The 25,571-nt window shown below is 41.9% G+C and overlaps 1 protein-coding gene across 3 annotated transcripts; it reads left to right on the forward strand.

Annotated features, from left to right (window-relative positions):
* Nucleotides 1-442: 442 nt before the first annotated feature.
* On the forward strand, nt 443-25,222 carry CD38 (CD38 molecule). Of its 3 annotated transcripts, XM_072928018.1 has the most exons (9): nt 694-765; nt 820-1,119; nt 16,821-16,950; nt 17,571-17,706; nt 18,391-18,473; nt 20,095-20,171; nt 20,790-20,882; nt 23,081-23,167; nt 24,993-25,222. In XM_072928018.1, exons 2-9 carry the CDS (start codon nt 881-883, stop codon nt 25,072-25,074), a joined length of 927 nt encoding a protein of 308 aa, XP_072784119.1. In that variant the 5' UTR covers nt 694-765; nt 820-880; the 3' UTR covers nt 25,075-25,222. The 3 variants fall into 3 exon arrangements, with proteins under 3 accessions (XP_004176672.1, XP_072784119.1, XP_072784120.1); XM_004176624.6 differs by having other exon boundaries at nt 443-1,119; XM_072928019.1 differs by lacking the exon at nt 23,081-23,167 and having other exon boundaries at nt 750-1,119.
* Nucleotides 25,223-25,571: the final 349 nt, after the last annotated feature.

Consider the following 25,571-nt stretch of genomic DNA (forward strand, 5'->3'; position numbering starts at 1 on the left):
ATTTACACGCTTGCCTTAGAAATTAATGTGAAAACTAATCCAAGCCTATGGGCAAGGGAGAGAAGTAAAATAACCCATTGTGCGTCGATACACTATGTTTTTATGACTACTGCGAAGCTGATTTTGCAAAGTTGCCTTCTTGCCTTAGGCAAAGTCAGATTCAACACCTGTCCTGTAGAGCAAACAGACTGTGATGGTTTGAATTGCATCTTTTACTCACACATTAGATGGAACATGTCGCTGCAATTATTTGAACGAGGACTCCAGGAACTCTACAACTCTACTGCGTGTGTTACCGCCGGTAACTTCCCGAAGTTTTACTCCGGGAGCTCATGGCAAAGCAAGGCACAGAGCGCACACAGCATCCAGGCTCTCGCCTTGGGAAAAGCATTCCCGCCGCGAGCCCCGAAAAGCCCTCGTTTGGCTCTAAATCCGGCGGAACGGCGGGGCGGGGGGAAGCGGCCCCGGGTCCGGACCCTGCCCCTCCAGACCCCCGGTGGCCGCGGTCAGCCCCGCGCTGCCCGGTCCGCCCGGGATCCCGGGACGAGCCAGGGATACTCAGAGTGCCCGGCGGTCCCCGGAGGGCCCGGACAGCCCCGAGCTCTGCGGGCGGCCGGTGACCCGGGGCGGGCGGGGGTCAGCCCGGCCTCCCGGGCATCCGCCGGGCGGGGCGGCAAGGGCTGCCAGCGGGAGCCGCGGGAGCCGCCGGAGCCACCGGAGCCGCCGGAGCCGCGGGAGCCGCCGGAGCCGCGGGAGCCGCGGGAGGTGCCGGAGCCGCGGGAGCCGCCGGAGCCGCCGGAGCCGCCGGAGCCGCCGGAGCCGCGGGAGCCGCCGGAGCCGCGGTCCCCGGGCGGAGCAGCTGCCGCCGCCGCTCAGCGCGATGCCGCTGCAGCAGGGCTCGGCCCGCATGCGGCAGCGCACGGTCCTCCTGGTGGGCATCGCGGTCCTGCTGGCCGCCCTCGTCCTCGCCGTCGTGCTGGCCTCTCTCCTGACCCACGGAAGGCACGAGGTCGGCCCCAAAATGCTCAAGTGGAAGGACAGGGGGACCACGAAGAACTTGCAAGAAGTTATTCTGGGAAGATGCTACAACTACATCACGGCGCAGCACCCAGAGCTGGGGTGAGTAGAGGGCTGGGGCGTGTGTCAGGCGAGCAGAACTGTCTCTCTCCTCCTCCTGGCCGTGAGCACTGCGTTTGCAGTGACAGGGAGAAATCAGGAGGTTAAGAACCCTGTTTTGTAGAAAAATGTACAGACAGGAACTCGGTGCCCCAGTGGTGGCTTTTTAAGGAAACTACCTGCAGAGGCAATAAAAGTAACACTAATCAAAACGTAATTATAAATGGATTTTACAACTTCCCTAATGCCAGCTGAAATACAAGCTGAATTCTAACAGGTTTGAGTACATGGAGATGAAGCAGTTTGCTGTAAAGCTGATCTGCCAAAGTCTGTAATGTGACACTGCAGTCCCGCAACTGAAACTACACAGGAGGGAGGGAAAGGACAAGGTTCAACACAGATTTATAGAACAGACAAAAATGTTAGAAAAATATTCAGAAGTAACTGCAAAATATTCAGTTTTGGATAATCTTGGATATCCAAAGCTGGTTTTAGCATGTGGATAAGACTTGTTGATGACGTCTGAGAGCTTGCAATGAAGAAATAGAGGTGGACCACAATACCATCTCATCAGTCCCTGGACACACCTTTCCCAAGAGGCCGTCCTTGCTCAGCTCATCACAGCAGGTAGTGCAACACCCAAGGCACCCCATCCGTCCTCTCCTGCAGAAGAAATTCCATGGGTTGCAACAGTATATTAGATTATTGATTTTCTGATTCCCTTCATTGCAGAGAAAGGCAAGGTATGAAATAAGGGGTGCCCTGGGCCCCCCAGCACATACTGGGGACACCCAGGGTGGGATCCAGAGCAGCCAGGGTCTCTCAGCAGGGAACCACACATCCCTTCTGTGGCACCAGCCACCCTGCTTCGTGTCTGCAGTGAGTTTCTGGCAGACTTTTCCATTACCCTGGGCTGAGTGCTGTGGGGCTGCCCCACACCTTGGCAAAGTGACAGAATCATCCTGGTCTTTGTCCTAAAAAAGGCAATAGCCACCTCTTGTTTTCCTGACACTGAGCTGATGAGAACAAAGCTGTGTATAGTTTGCTTGCATTTGGGTTTCTTTTGGCTTTGGATATCCTGCGCTGTATGAAAAAGCTGATCTGCAGTATTTGAAGGGTCATGTGGAAAATCATGGCCTGAGCACACAAAGACTTGTTCACGCTTTACATTAAATATTTGAGTGGCTTTAGTAAGGGAAAGGAGGATTCTTTTGCAAATAAAATTAAAAAGCTCCTGAAAATTGCAAAATAATATCCATGTTTCTAAAAGCATTATGCACTCAATATTGAAGTCTGGAATAGTTTTCAGGCCTAATAACCCTTGTTACATGGGGTTGTTTCATTCAAATTTCACACATTCAGTGAATGTGTGAAACCTGAATATGTGCTGAAGATGTGAAAAGGACTTTTTGTGTGAATGTGCTTTCAGTCATAGCCACGTGTGGTTTCACTGACAACACAGTCTGAATCTGGACCACAAATATCTCTAGGAATTATTTGTTTAGGCAATTAATTCATGGACAGTTTAACAAATATTACAAATCCATGATCACAAGCTTTCTGAAAAGTTTGTTAGTAGAAAGCGCAGTATTTTGGCTTATTCATAATCCAACAGTGCTGATACCTTTGTGGCCGTGAGCTCACTTTCTTTCAGGTTAAATTACTTCTGTATAGTATGACCCTTTTTTGTTTTATTTTATTTAAGAGAGAAATTTTTCTGAAGCATAGAGTACAGAAGAAGGAAAAATATGCTTTTCTGGAAATCAAAACCAAGATTGCTCATTTCTGATTGTGCTGAGCTCTGTACAGTTTGTGTAACCAACCACTTCTGTCACTGGTACTTTCTGATAATGAACTGGGTGCCTTTAGGACACATTAGAGAGTGGGATCCTGAATCCCTCTCTCTTTCATCATTAATGTAGGCCTTGGATCCTCTGTTGTATGGGATCTGTGGTGCACTTAGTCAAAGAGAAGAGCAGGAACAGGGAACTGCAGAAACATGGGCAGTCTTATGAGCTGGGCAAGCTGTGCCCTGTACTCTTCCAGGACTGTTGCTGCCACTACTTCCCACCATGGGAACTTCATTATCATGGTTAGAAATATTTTCATTTTCTCATAAATTTGTCCATATTTTTTTCTTGCCCTTTTAATCTTACACTGGTGTGCATTTTTTTTAAAAAGATCTGCCTTTAGAAAACTCGTGAACACTTCCATGTATTTTTACTTTTTTTATATCAAAGTCACTAAGTTCCACCTTCGATGATATTTTCTGAACATAAAATCTATTCACTGTGATATTTACATTACATTTTGGAGTGCCATATTTCAGTTTGAAATAGCTGTCAGGTTTTCAAAAAAAAGGGGGATTGTTGACATGACTATGGATATTAAACTGTTTCTGGCTATCACAGATGGCTTTAACAAAGTTCTACAGCCTCCATTTAGCTCTGGTTTTGCATCTGTGTGCTGTAAATCATTTAAGAAGGCCTCTGACATGTTAGTGTACACCTTCACTATCACAATTCTTGAATCCTAGAGGAGACCTCTTTGCATTCTCCCTCATCTTACTGGAGCCCTTTTACCATGCCCAGCCAGCTCTCTCTAGTCAAGCTCTTCTCTTTTCCAATACAATCTTTGGGCTGAACCCAAGCCCAGAGAGGCCACTGAAAGGCTCTTGCTGTATGCAGTTGAGTTTTGTAAACACCTCATGCAATCAAATTTTACCCTGTTGATTTGCTTATTCTTCAAATTCACCAAAACTCTGCCATTAAGCTGCTCACCAAAGGACATTTCCATGGACTGTGTCGCGGCATCTACTGGAAATAATTTTGTTCAACTGGTTGCGTGCCATACAATCCTCACATTTATTTCTGCTGCTGGCTGACTCCTAATATTTGTACACATGCAATTTCCTCAGTATTCTGCATAAACTCTGTCATGATGAAGTTCATGAGGAAGAGTATCACCGGCTGGGGGACTATGTACAAATCACGAACGGGACGGGACGGCTGAGGAATTCATCTTGAGCTGTTTATTTTTTAGCATCAGTCTCATTACATGGTTATAACAATGGGAAGATGCCAGCAGCTCACATCCCAGGCAGCAGACCAAGAACTTAATGTTACAACTTACTTTAAAAGCTTTTTGACCAATCACGCAAAGCAAAAGCATATTGACAGTAGTTTTATCCAACCACTATAAGCACACGTACCTTTGGTTAAAACAATGCTTGCTTGTTTCAAATACAATACCTGCTTGTAAGCCTTAAGATACAATGCACAGAGCTCCATTATTAAGCTTAAAACTTCCTAATATCTCACCAGATATACTTTTCTGCAACTTAGGGAATTATTCTACCCAGGCGTTAATACACAGACCATTGTTCTATTTGTCCTTTCTTTCTACTTCGTGTGTAATCTTTCTGCTGACAAATCTTATAGCTACTGCTTAGCTCTAATTGCCATCCTGCTGTCTCTGAGGCCTGCCTTTTGCAACGTGCCCAAAACCCTCTGATTTTAAGGAATCCCACAATTCCCCCTCTTGGTTCATCTTAAAAGAAACTTTCATAACCTTGTTGTTTATTAACTACCTTGCATGTCATAGCTTTTCTAAAATATATCTTCTTATTACTTGCTTAAAGCATCATTTTTGCTCACATTAAGGATAGCTATATTACAACACAGCAATTTTAATTCTGGGAAGGTCCAGTCAATTCAAAGTGCATAAGTCATATTTGATAGCAATTACAAGTCATTGTTCAAAAAAGTCTCACCAGTTCCAAGATCTTAATTCAAAACCTTCCTCCATCTCTATACCTTCATCCGCTGTCTCTGTAAGATTTCAAGAACTCTCTGTGAATCCATTTCCTAACTCTCTCTCTTGTATGATAAAAACTTCTTTGATAGCTTAGTCCATCATTTGTCGCACACACTAAAGTATGCAAGGTATTACTACTAGTATCACTACTAAAACACCTAATGCACATAAACCTATTTTACAAAGATTCCTTAGCCAAGGTGCAAAGCTCCATTCTGGGAACAAGTCATCTAACCATGATCCACCATCTTTTTTAATTTGAGCTGTCAAATCTTTCAGCTTTTGTATGCTTTTGTGGATGTATTCAGAATGATTTGACAGGTTCATACAACACAATCCTTCAAATTCCTCACAACCGTGTCCATGTGCCAGTAAAAGAAAATAAATTGCTGCTCTATTTTGAAGGGTAGCATGTCTAACACTGATAACATCTGTCAGCATGTCACTGATGGCAGTGGATGTGGCATTAGTCTGTTTACTCAGCCAACATCCAACCCGATCTAATTGTTTCAATGCCTCTGCTGAAGCCAGTTGGGGTAAAAACAAACCTGCTGAAACCCTTTTCACAGCATTCCAACGCATGCAATCACTCTTACACTTCTCATCATAGTAATGAGCAGATCTTGTTCCCCTATGTTTCTTCTTAATGACCGCTTTAGCAGTAGGCGCTATCACAGTGAGCTACATGGGCCACCTTCAAGGCATGATGGAATGCCCTGCCAAGCCCTATCTCCACAAATGAACCAATATCCTTTTGGTAATTGTCATGGCTATTGGTCAGCCTTGGAACGACATCCCAACTGTCTGAATAATTACACCAAAAACTTGAATTCCTGTATGCAGAATAATGGTGAGTAACATTTTACTTCGGAGGATCACCTTCTCGCCAATCATTAGCTGTAAACGTAAGGCAAAAATCCATTATTTAAGAACCAAGGATTTCTAATTTTTGGGGTTCAGATACTGCCTTGGGAAGTTCTTCAACACAAATACTCCAATTCAATAGAGGATTGCCCCCACTATCAATTTCACCAGGCTTACTATTGAATTTTTTTTTTGACTAAGGGCAAATTCTTTACTGGCACACTGACTAGGCAGGTTGAGAAAGGCTTTTCTGGTTCCCAATTAGACAAGCATATGGTATCTGAGCCTGCTGCCTTGGCTAAGGTCACCCAAACATTTTTTATTTTTTGTTCCACTGGCAAATCTGCGCTGCAAGAAGCAATCAAAACCAACCAATGCCAGCATATCATTCGATTCCGCTCCATCCTTTTTTGTGAGCCAATTTTTGGCAAAAAATCCACCCATATATACCAATTTAGAAAGGTTGCTTTTGACCTTAAAATAAAATTTCACCTTTGAAAATCCAACAGAGCAGATCTATAACATAACAAAACAAAAGCCACGTTTTTGCCAAAAAGAACTCTACAAAACCAACAATTAACACATCTATAAATGGCATAAAATCAGAAGACTGTAGGTTCCACTGATGAACAAGGAACACCAGGCGTGACCCGCGATCTCTCTGTGCGGCTCATGTCTGCGTACTTGCTTCTACGGTCTTGGACTCATCAACACGTTCTTGGGAGTGATACAGTTTGACATTTTTCACAGGGATCCACTTAATTCCTGCACCTGTAGAGACAGAAGCATACCCTTTGCCCCAAGTGATTAATCGGAAAGGACCTTCAATTTGTCCTGTCTCAGGGTTTCTCATTAAAACAAGGAGATTTTCTTTCACTTTCGCCTGCATGTTATTTCAAAAATGCCTAAAAATTGGGGGATCGGGTTCTGCAACAGAACTGTTTAAGAAATTAAAAACATATAAAGCTTTGTTCAACCTCATCTGTGGTGTGGCCTCTATTCGCCCCTTCTGTTTATCAAGAATGTGTTTTAATGTCTGATGTGCCCTCTCAGCAATCGCTTGACCTGTGGGAGAATGAGGAATACCAAAGATGTGATGAGCACCACAATCTTTTAAAAATGTGGCTAATTTTTGAGATATATATGCAGGACCATTGTCAGTTTTTACTTCTTGGGGCACACCCAACGAAGAAAAAGCTTGCAAAAAATGGTGACAGGTATGATTACCTGTTTCACCTGTGTGAAGAGAAGCAAAAACTGCACCAGAAGAGGAAGAGAAAGAGAATACCAAATATTTCAATAGAGCATTTTCAATATTTGCCCTATTTTTTAGGAAGAAATGTAGATGGCATAGCAGCAGGCTTTAGGAGGTTTGTTCTCTGCATACAGAATCACACACCGACATACTGACAGTAAACAATATTTCTCTTTTGACTGCCCTGGAAAATACTGGCTCCAAAGCAATAACTTGTCGTAGCTTGATAGCTTTACCTTTTTTCCAACAATAACAGAAGCTAGAAGTTCTGATTTCACTAGTCTCGTAAAAATCCTGCATGGCCATCACTATGTATGGCAGTTTGGGCTGAATAAAGACAAAAGCAGTTTGATCTGAAGAAAGAATTTGACCTTCAATGACTTTATCGTCTCCTCTCCAGTAATACGGACTCCCTCTTGTGGCTATCAAGTCTCACCTCCAGAATCAGCGCCGCGAAGTTTCCGAGAATTTCTCCCTGGCACAGGCAGGTGGGGAGCGCAGCAGGAGCCCCGCGCTGCAGGCTCACCTGCGCAGCTCAGGGCATCCAGCAGATCCGTGCTGACAGAGACCTGTTGTGGGGACTCATCACTCACCCACCACTCGCAGGGTGCTGCTTCTGGTGGTTTGGCACCTCTGTACCTATTGGGGCAGAAAAAATTGCCACAGCTGTAGCCTAAGTTAGTGGTTTAGGTTTCCTCTTCACCACATTTGAATTGGCAGGCTGAGGGCAGGAATCAGCAGCACTTTGTGACCTGGGGAAGGAGTGGATAAGCCACGTTATGTAACAGGTCATAATGGTCACTAATGCACAAAGTATAAAATAGGCTTTTTTTGGATCTAGAAATAAATGATTTTACATTTGCAGCTCGAGAGAATTTTTATTCTCAGCTAGTAACTGCTCCCCCCTCACAGCTGCAGTCACTTCTTGGTCTTCAATTCACAGAACCACAGAATCACAGAATGGGTTAGGTTTGAAGGGACTACGGAGGGTCAGCTTGTCCAACCTCCATTGCCAAGCAGGATCATCCCAGAATACATTACATAGGGATCTGTCCGGAGAACCTGGCAAGGACCTACTATTTAAAAACTGTTTGAAGTCAAACTGGCTTATTTTTTGTCTAACTTCTGAAAGCAAGAGGGCACCAAGGATACAGACAGGGAGCAGTATCTGTAACACATGTAACTGCCAGGCCAAACAATGCCACTGTGCCTGAATAAGCAATACAAAAACCTGATGATGAAGCTGAAAGTGTAAAACTTCAATATATTTTTCATGCAATCTTGTATGGACACAGAATATGTTTCCCCCTTAAATATAATCAGATCAACCAATGTTGTTTTTATCGTTAGTGGCAAGTTCTGTTTTAACAAATATTAACAGTCTATAATTCCATTAAATTTAGTAAGAGTTGGTGTATGTCCAGGAGTGCTCTGTCTCCTGACTGCACAATCATGAATGCATTTTTCCTTCCCATTCCTTTGCAGCCTGTGGAGGTGGAGATACATTTTATCAAAAAGAACATATGGACCATGATTTTGTGTGAGATACTATTGCATTCACAGCGTCATTTCTTCTCGAAAGAAATCTGGGGTTTGATGTATGCTTACTTTTGCATTTTGCCTTCATGCTTTACTAGGCATTTTTAATCTAATTTCTTTGTGTTTGTTCACTGATTGTTAATGCTTTCACATCAAGCATGGTACTAAATAACCATGATTTGATTCAGTCTCACAAAAATCCTAGCTTTATTTTTATAGCCATGATATTATACTGAAACTTAGCTAAGGCTTGTTTTTTTCATTGAGAAAATGTGCCTTACATGAGAGAAACAATTACCGAATCAGTCTTCTGAAGAGTACAAGTTACCACCCCGTTGTAATGCATTAGAGCTGCTTAGAGTGCTCAGCAGATTTCTAGAGCTTCCTAATTTGATATCCATCAAACAGAAAAGGACTCTGTTTGTAAGAATACACTTTTAAAAAATCTGTTATCATTGCCGTGCCATCTTTTTTGGTCCCAGAGCAAACAAAAGGCTTTATTTGCATTGTCTGTGGAAAAGGACACCAGGCCTGGTGACAAGCTGGACGTGACCCATCAGGATGCCCTTGTGACAAGAGCCAGCGGCGCCTTGGGCTGCACGAGAAGGAACATTTGGGGGACAGGGGGGACCTTGCCCCTCAGCTCAGCCCTGTGAGATGTGTCTGGAGTGCTGGCTCCAGTTCTGGTCTTGTCACTACAAGGGAGTCAGGGACACACCTGCAGCACATCTAGGGAAGGACCACGAAGGTGATTGAGGTGTCTAAGATACAGAGGGGAGTTGGGAGCGCTGAGAATGTCCAGCCTGGAGAAGGGAAGACTCAAGGTGGTAAATACAGATGAGGGGAGCAAAGAAGAGAGAGTCAAGCTTTTCTCAACGGTATTCAGCTGCAGGACAAGAGGCAATGGACATTAATTAAAGTACAGAAAATACTATTTAAACATAGGGAAAAAAACAGGGTTTTTTTTTTTTTACTATGAGGGTGATCAAAGACTGGAACAGGTTGACTGGAGACTTTGTGGAAGCTCCATCCTTAGAGACATTCAAAACTAGACAGTTCCTGGTCCTGAGAAACCTTCTCTGAGACAGAGGTTGGATTAGATGATCACCAGAAGTACCTTCCTTTTCTTTCATTTCTTAGAAAAAGCTTTTAAACTTGGAAGAAGTCCACTGGGAAACTAGGAAAAACAGCAATGTAGAAATGTTTTGGATCATCTCTAATGAAAATTGTCTTGATATTTTGTTCCTACTACTGGTTTGTCTCTCAGCATTAAGATGGGCACTGTATCATTATAATAGCACACTGCTTATTAAAATACCCACGTCCTAACATTTGTGTATGCCGTTAAAGTTCCCCTCCTTATTTCATGTGCTTGTGTGCTGACTTTAATACCTTTTCTGTGTTAGCCTGTGCTATATGAAACCTGCATTGCTCTGCTTTTCATTTATTCTATCCTTCAATGTTTATAACAAGGTTTTCTTTTACAATTCTCTTTCCCTAAATTGTATACAAGGGACTTTGACTGTTCTTGTAGTTTCTTGGTAGCAAAGATATTATTATAAACATTAACAACTCTTTGAGTCCTACTCAAAAGTACACTTCTATTGAAATATGCTGTACTGAGCTTTAATGGGGAATTGGAATATAATGTTTAGTGGGCACAAAAAGGCAGTGATTAGTACTTGAGAATATAGAGGCAGGGCTACTGGCTCTGGAGTTTGTCTTTCAAAAGAGTCCTCATGCTGCTTAAAGCTAGTTTCTCTAACTGCTCTGGGCCGTAAGGTAGGACTCTATTTGGGTTTTGTTGTCATCTCCTTCTAAAGGAAGACCATCAGAAAGAAATTAACTTTCTTTCAGCAAGAGACAAGTTCATAGGGCAGTGGGTAACTATCATTTATTTGTTCTTGAGATTATGAATCTCCAGCGTATTTATTTCTGCTCTTCTGGAGTATAAATGCCACTGCTAGGCTGTGAAAAGCCATCCAGTTCTGTGCAAAGCTCAGGCTCAGTTCTGTGCTGAAAATCTACCCTCCCACGCTTTAACTCCATAGACAACCCAAGGTCTGAGCGTCCGGCAAGGGTAACGGGGAGATGTCAAAAGATACATTATCTTTTGTCCATGGCCAACATCAATGTACTACTAAGGTACAGAAATGTTGTGGAGATCTGAATTTATCTCTCACTCGACAGCCATATATCAACTCACCTATCCATTTTCTATATTGAGTTTTTATCATATAAAAATTGCTATTAAATTACTCTGTATTTCTCATATGCACAAACTTTTTTACATTAATTGTACAATGTATATATATTTAATGATTCTTACTGCAAGATTCCATAAGATTTCGAACAATTTTTCATATTTGGGTTAGTTTACACATATCATTATATTAAAATATCCTTGCAATCAAAATCTCCTTTGGTTTTAATCACAGATAATAGAGAGAATATTTTTCTGTCTGTACTGATCTTCTACAAGTTAGTCAGAAGTATTTGCTGATGAAATACTTTTCAACTTAGTTTTTCACCGTAACTTCTTGCAGCTATTTAGCCATGAGCAGTCAATTAGCTGCCTGTACTTTACCTTCTCTCTTGTTTATTGATTTTATGGAATTGACTCTACAGGGCAATGTCTGGTGGCTGTCAAAATTATAGCACCATCCTAGGATTGAAGTTATTAAATGTTTTTATGAGCTTGTAGCTGTAAAGGGGAATACTGTTGTCTCCCACTTTTCCCTGCTTCTGTTCTTCTATAACATCTGTAGAGATGTCAGTGAAAAAAACCCCACATTCAGAGGTGATATAACTCAGCTGTCATTGCTAAGGTATGGTTAAAACTCAAGAGCTGTTTAACACCTCAGAGCACCATGAGGAATTATATCTCTGGTTATCCATAAGGATAGGAGGAATAGATCCTTTTTCCATCTAGAGTCCAATGAAAGTCTGTCTCAAGTATCCAAGGGAAAAAACATGCTAAAGATGCATTCTGTCTTCCCAGGAGATTACCACAAAATAAGGAATTATCAAGAAGCTCACTCAGAGATGTACTAAATCTTCAATCTGTTCCCTTGTCTGTGTCCTGCTGACAGAGCCCACCCTTGAAGCAGGGACTTGTCACAAATGACTGCATTTATGCCACATTCTAGCAGCTTTAGTTCTATTAGGAACAAAAAAACAAGCAAAACAAAACAAAACAATGTAGTGCAAGTTCATGTTAGGGGTGGGGAAAAGTGAAAGTGCATTAAGCCATTGCATATTTCCCTGTATGGACTTTTATTTAGATCACTGTTACAGAAGTGTTCTTAGAAGCTTAATATTAACACTGAAGCTCTACTACAAATACCCTTTCTGATCAAAGGCTAAGATGCCAGCTAGAATTAATTCCCTCTATATCTGTTGATGACATGGCTCTCACTTGGAAGCTTAAACTATAGAGCAACTATGACTGCCAAAATGCAGTCCAGGTGAGACTTCTGCCATTCTGGAGGCTCCGTTACACTTAAAGAGCACCTCTGAAAACACCACCTCCTTCAGTAGCTTGTTTTTTCACCCAGGGAGGCTGAAATCCAGGCAGTAAAACAATCTGCTTGTGCAGATGAACCTCTTCACTGGTTACAGCTGCCACCTCTTGGCTCAACCCTTCCCAGAAGGGTGACAAAACTCAGTGTTGTCCTGCAGCAGCAATTCCCCACTCACATAAAATACTCCAGGAACCATAAACCAAAGCCACAAATACTTCTGCCCTTAAAACCTTCTTCTTGCTGCCAAAGGTGAAGGACTGGTGTGATGAGGAGCTGTCACTTGCTCCAGGTCATTCCCTGTACAGGAACACACAAAGCCCTGGGCTGCACCCAGCAGCAATCTCACTTAGGACTTCTTTTTCCAGACCTCATGGCAGAGAGGGGGTGCCTGGAGAATTTAATGCCTCTCTGCCACGCAGAATTTAATTTCTCTACCTACAGGCAACCTTTCCAGAAGTCATCTTCCTATGAGGCAGGGTTCTGGATCTCCCTCTCTATGCCCAGTCAGTTCCTCCAATGCTTTGTTTACTGAATTTTGAACTATGTAATTAGCAGAAAGCAATACTTACCAAATCAAGCTGCCAAAAAAATCAACATGTCATTTTCAGGTTGACAAAAAATCTTTCACCATACGTGTTATGGTGGAAGACACTTTGCAATAATTAAACTAAATTGAAAACAAGAGGCTTGTGCTTATTGAAGACACTGAGTTTGATAGATATTATTTTCTTCTTTCATTTTTGTCCTTGCTAATTTTCCCCCTTTCCATTATCCTAATGCTGAAACCAGCAGGCATTAATGTCCTCAAATCCTCAGCAATGACAGCGGCTGACCTCTCTTCATTAGTAGCTGTCTGATTTTTAAGACAAAGATACCTGATGGGAGGTTTTAGGTGCTACAGTAACAAGGAAGCACTGAGTGCACATCCCATTTTCAGCTCTGTGCCCTGTGCTCTGTCACCTGGCAGGAAGAACCCTCGCCTCTGGGGTGACCTCAGCTGCTGCTCCTGAGGAGCCCCTTCTCCCACCTGATGGCAGTGTTCTCCTTGCTTTTAGCTCCTAGCCCAGCTTCACTCCAGGAACCACAACTGCCTGGGCTGTGCTTGGCAGCAGCTCCAAGAAAACTGCTCCAAAGCAGCAGTGAGACACGGCAAGGCTGGAAGTAGGGAAGGCAAAGCTGAAGAAATAAAACCCCGTAAATATTTGGGGCAGAAAAGGTAGCGAAAGGATTCTGAGTTACAGAGGGATTCCTCTCAACACAGGGATAAACATATAATTGTATACGTATATAATTGTATACCAGTTGTATAATTGGTCCTTGTATAATTCCTGACATAAAGACATAGCTACACAGAAGCTCACATGAAAAAAGAGATCAGCTATGGATGTATAAATTTCACTGCTGTCTACAGACATCAAAGTTTATCAAAATGCAGCAGATAAATTGACACAGGCAAAGATGGGTCTGTTAGATGCAGAAATGTTGCTACACCATTTAGTTCATTTGATACACATTTTCCTTCTGAGATATCTGGGTTTTTACAGGTGAAGCCCATGCCTTAGATCCCCAGAAGAGTGAAAACTGGCTTTATGTCTTTAAGGAGCTATGTTACAACCACAAACATCTTGCTGACTTTTTAAAGAGTCAGATTTCTGAGTGCTTAGGTTCATCACAGTTCTGGCTAGTGATGGTAGCAAATGAGAAGGATTTTCTTACACCAAATGCAGAGATTTGATCACTGCACACGTTAGGTACATGGACTCAGGGGACTGTTTCCAGCTGTAACTTCAGAGCTTCACCACAAGGCTGCAATTAAGAACTCAGGGTGGCCTGAAGACATTGCAATGTTTTAGAAATAAAATTCTGGGCCTTGGAAAATCTGATATTGGTTGCAGGGGAGAACAGGTCTCACCAGCAAAGTGTCTCTGCCTGGCAGGGTGATTTAAAAACATGGGCAGAGTTGATTGAGCTCTCCAACATCTGGAAATAATTCTTTACTTTTAAATTTGAAATGAGTCCCATACTTTAAGCATCATAATTCTTGAATAGAAAACTAGAGGCAGCACACGCCCTTCTTAAGATGTTTTCAGCATTCAGTGTTGAAATTCAGCAATCAATGGACTGAAAGCCAGGCTTTGTTCATGGTGCAACTGAAATCAGAGGTGATGAAACTTATCCTTGATATTATACCAATTAAATCAGTTTAAACTGGGGATGAATTTGCTTCATCATGTCCAATTAAAGAAAAAAAAAATTGTAAAGCAAAGCAAAAAAATATCTATAGTAACAGATAGTGCTATCCTGTTCCTTTCAGTCTAAGGATATTCTGTCAAGGTTAGCCAGACCAGTGTATGGATATGCAGGAAATAATGATGCAGAAACTGTCCATTTTTCTAATATGCACACTAAAATTTGGCTGCTGGGATAGATGCTAATGGAAATATTCTTGGCCTCAGCTTTCACTTGATAGATTAATGTGATATTCTTCTACAAGGCAAATGGATAGAAATGCTAAAATTTACTGGAAAATGCAACTTCTATCCCAATGTAAGGACAAACAGAGGATATGCTTTGCAGTATGTATAACATCTGAATTTAATAAGGAAAAGTTTATTTGTATACCAACCCTTATTGTATGCTATACTGAGTTCAGGGTAGAATCTCTGGCTCAAAAAGGTCTTAAGGCAAGTTCTTCAGTTCTTGTTTTCCAGAGAAATGTTGCAGTTTTCAAGTTCAAAGAAGATTTCATTTGTTCTTTCTGTTAGCTATTATTTCACATTTACTAGTATTACACAATTCTATTCATAAAAATAAAACTTGAAAAAATTAAACACAAAATTAGAGTATATTTATGTTACTGAATCACTGAATTTGGATTCAATATTTCAGAGTCTATAGTAAAATAAAATGCTTTTGATATTTCAGTATAAACAAAGCCAGCCTCAAAGGAAGAAGTTCATTATGCCTGAAGAGATTATATGGCATTTGCGGTTAGGATGCAGAATTAGTTCTCATGCAACCCAAAATATACAAACAAAAGCCAGAGAAAGAGAGAGCCCAAGGCCCATGTTAGTGTGGGACATAAGAGTATTCCCCATGGACTCCAGAGCTATCTGAATTAGATAAATGTAATTAACCGGTAGAGTGAGGATCTCTTTTGCAGCCTTTCTTCCTTCTACAAATCCAGGAGGAACACTAAATCAAGACATTCTATGACTTGGGAGCAGCTTTAAGCGAAAAGTTTGTTTCTCAGGCATTTTTGGTTTGGTTGGGGTTTTTTGTTTGGTTTTTTTGTTTGTTTGTTTGGTTTTTTGGGTTCTTTTTGGTTTGGTTTTGTTTTTTTGGCAAGGCACATGTTGGCTTACAGCCAAGCTGTACAAATTGTCTTTATGATACTATTTACTGTGCAGAGCAAGGGGAACAGCTGCCTATTCTCTAATGTCACTCCTCAGTCAGCAGGAGCCCTCTATTTTGGATGATTCAGTGTGTCCATGTTGTAATCCTTAGTGGCAAGGAGAGGTATTTACAACTTCCTAACCCCTAAATAAAGTACCACAGTTTGGAGTATGGTCTCTGTGGGTTATTTGTGCTTTGCAGACAGATAAATGTTTCTCCGGGAGAAAATTTAATTCACCCAAGTTAAGTCCTGCTAAGTAAAATGTGAATTCTTGCTGACACAAGAGTGCAAGAGCAAAACAATTACCGTCCCTGCAGCACCCACAGTTTGGCTTGTTATTTCTACAGTGATGCAAGTGAAAGTGCATTTAGGCTCTTGAATGAAAGGCAATAGTCCTTTTAAAAAAACAGCATTGTTTCTCATCTTTAATTGCCAAGAGGTAAATTGGGTTCATATAAATGAGAGGTGTGGTCCCTAGTGCAACCAGGGCTGGACCTGTGACAGAGAACGTGCCAGGGCTGCCTCAGTTGGCCACTTAGCTGGAGTCCCTCCAGGCTGGCGTGCCCGTCCCTGCTCCCAGGCTCAGTTTCAGACAGCGCTGTGCAGTGGCACCTGATCTGGGTCCTGGTTATACGTGTGCAAATCAACTGTGCCTTTAGCAAAGTCAATACCTGCAAATTAGTGCATAAATTAAAAAAAAAATAATAAAAAAAACCAGATCCCAAACAGCTAAATCTCTGCTTTTGTTTTAAATTAAATTACAGGGTTTTTTTTTTCTCTGGATCAACACTCTGCAGGGACATACAAAGCCATATTTTTGTCTTGCTCTATCTGACCATACTTTTAAAATGTACAACCTATATTCTGAGAAGCTATTTGCTTCTCATTATTTGGTGTGAATAATCAAGAAATTTGATCTTTTGGTTATGCAAAATCAGCACTGATCATTTTAAAGGGTTAAAACCTAGATGACATTCAGATATTGCAGTAAACTAATTTGAAATTCAGGAAAGAGAGATGATTTTAAGCTGTTCTTTCCTCAGTATATACCTAATCTGCTGAAGATAATCTGTTTTTGTAATGGATCATGTATTTGATGCCTGAGCATCAAATTGGAATGTTGGAATTCTTCTAACATCTGATCCAGAGTGTCTGACCACAACAGAGCGAGAGCCTTTCACAGGCACAAATATTCATAAATATTTACTATCTATGTTAATACATATTTATGAATATTTGTGCCTGTGAAATTAATAAATTACTAAATAAATTTATTAATAAAATTAAAAATGTTTTAATCTTTTGGCAGAGATAAGGATTGTCTAAAAATATGGGAATCATTAAAAGATGCGTTCATTTACAAGAATCCCTGTAATATCACACCAGAAGATTATCAGCCTTTAATGGAGCTAGCAAGTCATCCTATACCCTGTAACAAGGTAAAGGCACAGTGCAGGGTGGGCCGTGGTGGGATACCTGGTCTGGGCAATGGGATCTCACTCATACAACTGTGAGGGTCTGAAGGTTTCTGCGGATGGCATTTTACTTTTGCTCTTACTGCCACCATCCTGCAGCTACACCTTTGGACCCCAGTAACCCTGCCCATATGCTGTCTCTGGGAATCATCCCTGTGTAAGGCTTGCCTCAAGCCAGGATCATCCCAGTGAAGTGACAGGGATGTTCCCATTCCCTGAGCATGTGGCTCTCGGTAAGGAGCATGCCATCACGCAGGGACATTGCTTCCAGAAAGCTGTTCTTCCATCCACAGCTCCAAACAAGCAATAAATTTGGTAAATATCCTACAGAAACTAGCCAAACCTTTCTTCCAAAATCCTTTAAAAGCTAACCATGTCCCTTTCCACCAAAAATAAAAGCCTACCCAAAATACTCTTTGAATGACAGTGTTCAAATAAGAACTGACCTGCTAGGGTGAACTCGCTGCATTTCAATAAAACTAAAACTCCTTCATTGTCATTTACTTTCTGGTTTTCTCCAGAACACTTTTCTAGCCAGCTGTAGTATAGTTATCACTTACCAGACATTGTACCTTATTTCACAGTCACTGTTTTGGAGCAAGACAGGTGACCTCGTCCATCGTTATACAAAATCCAATCAAAATTTCCTTACCTTGGAGGACACCTTGTTGGGTTATATGGCCGACAGAGTTTCATGGTGTGGAGACCCCTCTGCCCCAGGTAATCTTCACCTAAACACAATCCTTTTCACACTATTTTCTAGTGATTTAGTTTAAAATTTTAACTGTCCAATATTTTGGAATTCTGAAAATAGCACCTATTTCTTAGGTTAAATTAAACACCACAATTTAGGATGTTATTTTAACACCAAGTTGTTGCCCCCTTTACTTTGTCTGCTTGTTTCCACCCCGTGGTTCCTATGGGACAAACTGCAAAGCAGGAATGTCATTCAAAAAGGACCTGGCCATATCAAAGTGCTGGGGCAGTGTGCAGATATCTTGGGGGAATCACTGCCCACACGACTCCTGGGTTGGTGCTTAAGGCTAGGAACCTTTAAACTGGGCTGGAATTACTGAAAATGTTGGGCAAAGTTTAATTTTTGAATGCAATCAGACAGTACTTGTCAAGAGCCTACCTGCTTCTTACATTTGGGGTCGTGTGTTTTCCCTTCTCAGTTTTCTGAGAATTATTTTCATACGGGATCTGCAACCGCTTCCCTGAAAAGACTGTGAATAAACAGACAGACCTTTGAACAAATGCAAATTCCTTTTCCTTTTAGAGCCCTCTCCCCATTTGGCTTTATTGCTTTAGTACAGGGCAAATTTTTTTGCTCACAAAGCCACATGAGCCTTGGAAAAATATTCACTCTAACCTTGGCTATTCTATAAATGTATTTTTTCTCAGGAATCAACTATGAATCTTGTCCAAAACGAAATGAATGTGAGAGCAACCCCGGTTCTGTGTTCTGGAAAATGGCATCCAAGATGGTAAGATCTTGACTACATCTCCCTGAATCCAAAAGCAAGGAAAGGCACTAAGTTCCTGACATTGCCAAAAAATATGAGTTTGCAGACTGGATTTAAAAGACGGATTAGTAGAAATTGACAAAAGCTTTAGCTCCAGATATTAAAAATCATGGTGTTGGAATCCAAGGTCCCATATTTTATGCACAACATTTGATGTCCTTGTAGTTCGGGCATTTTTTTTTGTGGACAGAGGCTGAGGTCAGTGTCTAGAACAACCTTTGGCAGAGACCTGGAGCTCTGCAAGTAATACTCACAATTATAACAATCACCTTAATTAAATCACAGAACATAAATTGCTACACTAAAATCTATTTCATCATGCTAACGTGGAAAACAGTACCCAAATTGGCACAGACATTTTCCGAGAGGCCGAGAATCCCCTTGCACTTCCCAGCATAAACCTGAAGAGCACATCCTCCCACATCAGTACCTGGCAAGGATCCTGTGATGTCCCACCCACTGACACATGCCAACTCCCATCACGGGAATGAGATCCTGCTACTTCCAGTTAAGCAATTAGCCTGGCTTTGTTGAATCAGCACTTTACAGGAGCAAACTGTCAGAGGAAAGCCTGATGTCCTGTATTACTTCAATTTTACCTGTCTCTCAAGATTTCACCCTTGGTGTGACTATTAGTAAATCAGTACGCAGGTGGAAAACAAGCATTCCTGTATGCTCCAGTTCTCATGTATGTAAGAAAATGTCTACTCACCATAAAAAAAAATGTTTTCAGGGTAAACTAGGAGTGAAAATGGTTCAGTTCCAGAGTATGTGGGAGATAGAACCTCATACAGACTCAGGTTTGCTCAGCTGCAGTCTTCCTTGCCATATAAATTCAAGAGCTACTAAAACTCATGCTTAATACATTTGAAAGTTACACATAATAAAGCTTCCTGGAACTCTGCAGCTCTCAATATTTGAGTTTGAGTTGCATTGTTTATGAGGACATGAAAGATTTTATAAGTACAGTCACCTGCATTAAGCTTTTTAAAAATTCTTTGCCTTACCAATTCGTTATACATCTAGAGTAAGTACTTTATACACCTCCGTAGTCTTTAAATATTTGGACATGAATTTAAAAGAATAAAAAAAGCAGTGGTTACATGATCCAGAATATTAAAAATCCAATTAAAAAAAACTCAGTGATAATTCTACTAAAATATCAAGAGAGAAAAATCCTGAGCCACAAAAGAACACAGAGCATGAGTCACAAGGAAACAAGTATGTGGTGGTCTGTGTGTCCTTAAACTAGTGATAAATCTGCTCTGGCTTGTCTTTACTTTCTAAGCTAAAGCAGTCTGAGGATTACTGTGAGTTACTACAGACAGCTGCAGCTTAGGGGCTCTGGAAGGCCCTGTAAAAACTGAAACCAGACAAGCTGCTGTAACAGTCCCATGCAACCTTAGACTGCCAATTCATAGCTGTCTAAGGAGGCTTTATCACAGTTATGTTCTGCAAAATTATTGCCCAGATCCTCTGCTTGTATTAGACAGTTCTGAGAACATCAATGAATTCTACCAGCCCCAGGTCTGCCATGGCACTGCATGTAGTGTCAGAGTGTAATGTCCATTGTTTGGTTCAGTTTGCAGAAGCAGCATGTGGTGTGGTTCAAGTGATGCTCAATGGATCAGTAGAAGCTGGAGCTTTCAGAAGCAGCAGGTATTCACTCAACACATTCATGTTTCTGTGGGGCTGCATGTGGTTGTCTGCCTGTGAGTCCCAGTGCAAAAGGGATTTTGCTACAACCTGGATGTTGTAAAGCTGATTCTTTTCACTCCTTCTATTCAGAGACTGTAACTGAAATCCTTCAGAGCCTATGTGAATGGGGTATCCAGTGTGCTCTTACTGCTCAAAGCAACTTGATTATTACAGTTTCTTTGATTTTACTTCACTAGACTTGGCTACCTGGCTGGAAGTGCAGTCTTGAATAATATCAAAAGATGAAGAATATGCTTTCTGGGGAAACAGCCATGGCCATTTCCCTGGCATCAAACCAAATCAATAGCCAGGAAGCTGAACAGGAGATGAGGCACTAAAGATGTCAAAACTTCAGCTTGTTTCTCTCTGCAGGCAAAAGTTCCCCTGAAAGTGAAATAAGAATGAGGACATTTGGCCATAAGGCAATTAAAATAGTCTATGAAAATCCATTAGCAAGATAATGGTCTCTCACAGAGTGTACTATCAGCACTAATAAGCACTAATATTTGGGGAGCATACTCTCTACATCTTTCTGAGATAACTAAGAGTGTTTTGCTGTTTCATGTTCCATTCTTACAGCATTTTTGGAAGTATTGAGATCTTTAACCTGGATCCAGATAAAGTGTCTGAAGTGCACATTTGGCTGATGCAAAATATTGGTGGACCTCAAAGGTAAGTGACACTGGTGCACAGTGACGAGCAGTGTGTGGAAGGCACAGGGCACAGCTCAGGTCTGGCAGTAACACTGTCTTAAATTCATGAAATCTGCTTTACACTCATCTTCTAGGTGCTTACTTTGCAGGAAAAAAAAATAACATTTGTAGCTCTTTCCCTTAGTATGTGTTGCAGGTACTGCTGAAGAGTTATAGATAAAACACAGTGAAATTACATTTTCTTTATTTCAAGAGGTCCCATGACCTTTAAGTTCCTTTCAGCTCCACTGAGGTCTACAAATGTGCAGCACTGAAGTCAAAGACCAGGCTATATCTGCAAGGATAAACATGTCCATGTATCTATCCAAACATGGATATGTTTGTCCAAGCAGTAGTATAATTATGCTGTGCCATTTAGAATGAGAGAACAGGTTGTGGAGTCTCCATCTATGGACATACTCAAAACCTAACTGGGACCTAGGAAACCTTATCCAGCTCATATTTTCCAGCTCGTCAAACAGTCTCTTCTTACTTAAATAATTATGTGATTTTTAATAACAAATCTGTAGTTGAAATGCTTACCATGGAATTACTGATACCAGAACAGCAACCTCAAATCACATCGGAGCCTTTCTGAGTGATATTTTTCATCCCATTCAGATTCATTTGCAGATCTACCACATTTGAAACACTAAGCATGAGGCTCTGTGCCTTTGACCCCTTCTTTCAGAGCCAGTTCTGTGGCTCACATGGTCACAATGCACTGTCACAGTTTTTCTTATTCTTAATGATCTCCACAGCAGCTTTGGTGCCATGGATCAGGAAGCAGGCTGTGATGATGCAGTGCAACTCAGGAAGGAGTGTGGACCTTGCTCAGCCAGCCTCACTCTCTGACACAGCTCCAGCTCCAGTGTTGCAGCCCCTCCCTTAGCCCAGACACCCAGAAATGTCCCCTTTCCACATGAGCTGACACCCCTGCCATGCTTCACAGGTGTGCATCTATGCTGGGGTCAGCACACCAGACTTAGTCTTGTGGTCCTTTGCATAAAGGTCTGCTGAGGAAAAAGGACATTGAGTAATCAGTTTCCCCACACATGGCACTGAATCCTTTGTGCCATGATTTCCCAGCATAGAAAATCCACTATGCTCCCCCTCAACAGCTTCAGCAAGGCCCTGCCAGCCCTCTTGCTGGACGCACCCTCCTCCTGTGACAAGTTCATAGCAATTTCCTTTTTATTTTTTACTTGCTTCAAAGAAGAGAGTGGGGGGGGGGGGGGGGGTAGCCCCAATAGTGTGTATTCCTTATATCTTCTGATTTGTATTCCATGTTGAATCACTTACAGCTTGGCAAGTCTAGTGAAGAAAAAAGAGCTGGCAGTGATCTCCACTAGTCATATGTTAGGAACTGGTTTTGTCCCCAGTAGTAGAAGTGAGTCTATAATCTGGATGGGGAGATGACTTTTACCTTGAGGTAACAAGTCTTTTGCTGTGTCTCTGTCTGTGCCTATGACATTTGTCAAACTTCTCACTACAGGTTTGGGGCCCTTGGGCTACTTAATTAAATTAAACATAGAGACAAAGATCTTCAAGGTATGAGAGTGCTACATGCTTCTTGAAACCTTTATCTGGAAGGGAATAAGTACACAAGTTAGAGCTCCTACCAATGCAAAAGTGGTTGAAACATCTCCTTGCCAGAACAGAGCAGCAGCAGCAGTTGTAAACTGAGTCAGACATACAGGAGGTGCTCATAGCCTGCTTCGTCCCCTGCTTTCTATCAGTTTCCTCCTATCTCACTTCCTACCTGGGACTTCACTGCTGGCTTTCATGACTGGCCTTTTGTCATCACACAGAGGACTTGACCCTTTTGCCCTTTGCCAGATTTCAGTAAGCCTTGTGTTGTGCTGCTGTGGGCAGAAGCCAGCAGCAGCAATGGAGCAGTTCTGGAGCAGCCTGAGCTGTGAATGGGACTGAGTCATGTCCCACAGATGTCCTCCTGCCCCAAGCTCTCCTGCAAGATGCACAGTGAGCACCACATCGTTTCTACCAGCAAGGGCACAATGGTAGCCAAAGCTCCACAAACCTGATGGACTTCAGAGCACATTAGCAAACAAGCTTTTAAAGAATCTTACCTACAATCAAGCAGTGACACAGTGTGGAATTTAGGTGGGCATTTTGTACACACAAGGAATACAAGTAACTGAAGTCTTCTCTCCACAGTGAATCCTGCTCAGGTCAGTCCATTCAGAGGTTAATAAGCATTTTAGAAGAACGAAACTTTAAGATCATCTGTGAAGACAATTACAGGTAATCATCCACTCTCTGGTGATGACTTTGCTAACATAAAACTAATACTGCAGGTTTACAGCAAGCTAGAGTGGATTTCCTCCTTACTGCCATGACATCCCTCCGGTGTGGCTGGGTCCTTCTCAGGGGCTTCCAGCCAGGCTGCAGCCCTGGGGTTGGCAGGGTCAGGGGCTTGCTCTCTGCCCTACTCTTCCCATTGAGCAGGTTCAGTTGTTTTCTGAAAGGGAGCAATCCAGCCACCAGATTTTCTTCTGACTGGGCTTTTATCTACAATACTCTGAACCAAACAGGCAGCTTTCCTCCCTGCTGCATACAGATAATGCAGGGTGCCAAGGGTGGTTCTTACTTCCTTCTCCATGGTTTGAGCATGCTTTCTGTCCTGCTGCTTTGTCAGAGAGTGAGGTGTGAGATGCAATAAGTGTTACTAATCACTGTAATTACCATTGTCAGGAGCAAAAAACATGAGACTGAAACAGCAGCCCAAGTCCTGACTTGCCTGAAATCATCTTCCTGTTGAGGAAATGCAAAAGCCAAAGACCCTTTACCCCTATATGTGGGTTCAGAGACCTTCACACAGAGCAAAGTTGTTCTTTAGAGACATTAGAAAAGTGGCAAACATTCCATAATGCTCATATCTTATCTGACAGGAACAGCTTTTCAGTGTCAAGGACTTATACTTGGATAAGAACATTTCCAAAGTAAACAAAGATTTCTATGAACTTCTGAGTTTGTGACAATAGTTTAAGTAAGGAAAAATTGGTCTGCAAAGGAGAAAAATGATAGGTCTTTAAATGTGAAGGCAGAGCAATGTATTCTTCTCTGGGTATTGCTGAACCTGATTAACGGGTGCTCTGCACTTTGTGAAAAAATTAGCGCTGGTGTGGTGCATAAATCTGCCAAATCGTTGTTTACTTTCTCTTTGGGTAAATGGAATCTTTAACCAACACTCCCAGGACCTCTAAGTAGGTAGAGATTATTTCAGCCTGTGATGAATTAAGCTATGGGCTGAGCCTCCTTGTTGCTTAGCACAGGGAGGACCCTGACACACATTTCTGTGTCTCACAACTCGCAGCTGAAAGTAAAGTGACAAGCGGGGCTTCTTGTCAAACCTCAACTAACACATATATAAACAACTGGGAATTGCAACACAGACAATTAATTTTGCTATTTTATATGCAGAATAACAATAAAATAAGGAATGTACAGATAAAGCCAAACTTCAGGATAGACTGTGGAAGTTGGCTTCACTCCCCTGTAATCTTTGCAAACAGAGCCACGTGGGTCTGTATCAGCTGAGCATCTGCCTTTGCATGCCATGTAGCACCAACTGGTGCTGGTCATTTTCTCTTGCTTTTGTCCATGTCAATAGTATCTTCCAGAAGTAACTCTAAAACTGGATTCACTGGATGCATTAGAAAAAAATCTCATCATATGTAACATTCACAGCAATAGCTTTCTGTTGTAGCAGTAGAGTTTACCAGTGAGTAAGAGAGATGGTGAGCTTCCAGCATGGCAGGAATTCCACAGTCTGTGCAAGAGATCTTTCTTTTTTGTAATTACCTGTTATATTGCAGAACAGCTGATGTGCTGCGAGGTCAGATCCTACTTTGGTTTATACTGACTTGCTCTTGTCTTTAAAACTCCCAAGTTTCTATTCTGCAGCAAGAACAAAAAAAAAAAATCCCCTAAGAAAATCCATCTGCTTGATAAGCATGGATATAACATGCACTTTGACTTTCTTATTGCATTCAGTAACTGTGAAGTAATTCTGTTGTACTTGCAAAGTGATTATTAAATATTTGTTTGGTTTTGTGTCTTATTTCAGGCCTGTTCAGCTCCTTCAGTGTGTGCATAACCCAGACCACAGAGACTGCAGGCTTTGCACCAACAGCACAGCAATTTCGTGAAACAGAGCTCTCCGTGCTACTGAAGAATTTCCTTACTTGTGTGCAAAGCTGGAGAAGATGTGGCTGCATTGCTAAGAGTGATAACAGTAGCATGGTGTGTACTGAGTCCATAACCAGAAATCCTTGCTGTGATACTAACAGCCAAATAGCAGGAGATGATACCTGAGCTGTGATGCTGTACACACACACACAGAGGCACACAAACACTGTTTCAGATGGGGCTGTGGTCAGGGATTGAAGGCAGCTGCTGGTTTGCTCCCTCCTGTACAGCTCACCACTGGCACAGAGCAGGAACTCCCTGGGGGCATGCACAGAGAAGAAAGAGACTTCCCAGGATAGACAGAACTCGCCTAGATCAGTGATCATCTTCCTTCCTGCTGAAAGGTTAAGCAGGAAATGACCAGGGCATGCTGCACTTTCCCTGCATCCCAGTGCAACCTTCCCCAGAGGGGAATGTTGCCCAGTGGCACATAATATAAATCATGGCTTTCCCAGCT

This window comes from Taeniopygia guttata, chromosome 4, assembly GCF_048771995.1.
Source record: "Taeniopygia guttata chromosome 4, bTaeGut7.mat, whole genome shotgun sequence".
Lineage (NCBI taxonomy): Eukaryota > Metazoa > Chordata > Aves > Passeriformes > Estrildidae > Taeniopygia > Taeniopygia guttata.